The 1,610-nt window shown below is 48.2% G+C and overlaps 1 protein-coding gene across 1 annotated transcript; it reads right to left on the bottom strand.

Annotated features, from left to right (window-relative positions):
• Positions 1 to 34: 34 nt before the first annotated feature.
• ZBTB6 (zinc finger and BTB domain containing 6) lies at positions 35 to 1,601 on the bottom strand. The gene has a single exon (XM_009280594.2). The coding sequence runs from the start codon at positions 1,599 to 1,601 to the stop codon at positions 318 to 320; it is 1,284 nt and encodes a 427-aa protein (XP_009278869.1). The 3' UTR covers positions 35 to 317.
• Positions 1,602 to 1,610: the final 9 nt, after the last annotated feature.

Below are 1,610 nucleotides of genomic sequence, written 5' to 3'. Positions count from 1 at the left end.
TGGGAGAGTGGGGTCAAAGCCGAAGGGGGGGGGGGGGGCAGGGAGCGAATCAGAATGCGTCCAGGATAATAGAAGAGAAGCATGAAATCGTTTCCCGTATTTTGCAGTTTACTTTCAACTAGTAAACACCTTTTTTGCACCTACAGCAATAGCAACCTCAATACGGCAGGCAAGTTCGCTGCTCGCAAGGCCTGTCTGATCACCAGTCACATATTTGTGCTTCTCTCCATTATGTGGGGATCTGCATCTAGAATTTCATCTAGAATTTCACTAGGCAGGAGCTTTTTGTGGAGCCTGGCTCCACATCCAGCCATCTGTTAATCATAGTCTATTTTAACTTTTGTAACAGTGTTCAGGTTTGGTTTTTCGCTGCTACTCCTTCCATGAACAGAAGTCAAATGCTTTTTAAGAGCAGACTTATGTTTAAAGTCCATGTCGCAACAATGGCACTTGTAGGGCCTGTCACCGCTGTGTATATTCAGGTGGTCCTGAAGCGTACTTTTGGCAGTGAAGGTCTTCAAGCACACCATGCACTGGAAGGGGCGGATGCCCATGTGCCCCCGTATGTGTCTGTTGAGATTCTTCTTTTGCGTAAACGTTTTGCCACACTGCAAACACAAGAAGAGTTTGTGCATTTTTAGGTGTCTAAGATAGTTCTCGAGATGCAGAAATCCCCTCGGACACTTCGGACATTGGTGCCGCCATGAACTGCCAGAATCGTCCAGGCTCTGGAACCCGTTCATCAGACTAGAAGTTCCTTCTGGATTGTCACTGACGAAAGCCTGAAAGTGATTTCCTGACATTTCTGTATTTCTGCTTTCAACTGTCGAATTTATCAAGGAGTGCTGGGTTTCTGGAAAATATAAATTTGTTTTAGAGGAAGTGCAAGGCTGAGGAAAATGCTCATTTTCTACATTGGCTACGCTCATAGAATCCATTCTGAAGATACAGATTTCATCATCCTTGTATCCGATTTCAACCGTTGATATTTCTGGGGTTTTTGTGTCCTTTCTTTCCGAGATCAAGCTCTGCACTACAGGCCGCGACATGTCCCCCTTCTCCTGCTTCACGGGGTATTCTACGTTTGCTGGGCTGTCTTCAGAGATCTCAATTATTTCACAGTCTTTATCTAAAACGTCATCCCCGTTTCTCAGTTCAGCGTCTGATGAATGGCACCTCTCTGCAGCCTGGTTACCATTCTCCATGGAAGCATCGATTTCCAAGTATTTCGACAAAGCTTCGGTGCACTTCTCCACAATGTGAACCATCTGGAGATAACTCGCGGCGGTGAGGTATTTCAGCAGCTCCTTCTTCTTGACTTCCAGAGCACCCGTGTAACAAGACAGCAGCAGCTTTCTGCCCACCTCGGCGCTCTGCAGGATGGTGATCCGCACCTGCTTCGACTGATTGAGCAGAAACTGATCCCTCATGAAGGTGGAGCAGGCGGCGAAGATCACCTTGTGCCCCTGGAACTCGGTGTCGTTGATGTAAATGGAGACGTCGCAGAAGAGGTTCTGCTGCCGCAGGAGGTTCATCTTCTGCAGCACGGCATCCCCCTGCTGCTCGAACTGGAAGTGCAGCACCTCCGAGTCCGCAGCCATGGCGCCGCT

Source organism: Aptenodytes forsteri, unplaced genomic scaffold (assembly GCF_000699145.1).
Source record: "Aptenodytes forsteri isolate BGI_AS27 unplaced genomic scaffold, ASM69914v1 Scaffold68, whole genome shotgun sequence".
Classification (NCBI taxonomy): Eukaryota; Metazoa; Chordata; class Aves; order Sphenisciformes; family Spheniscidae; genus Aptenodytes; species Aptenodytes forsteri.
This window is presented reverse-complemented; position numbering and strand designations above follow the sequence as displayed.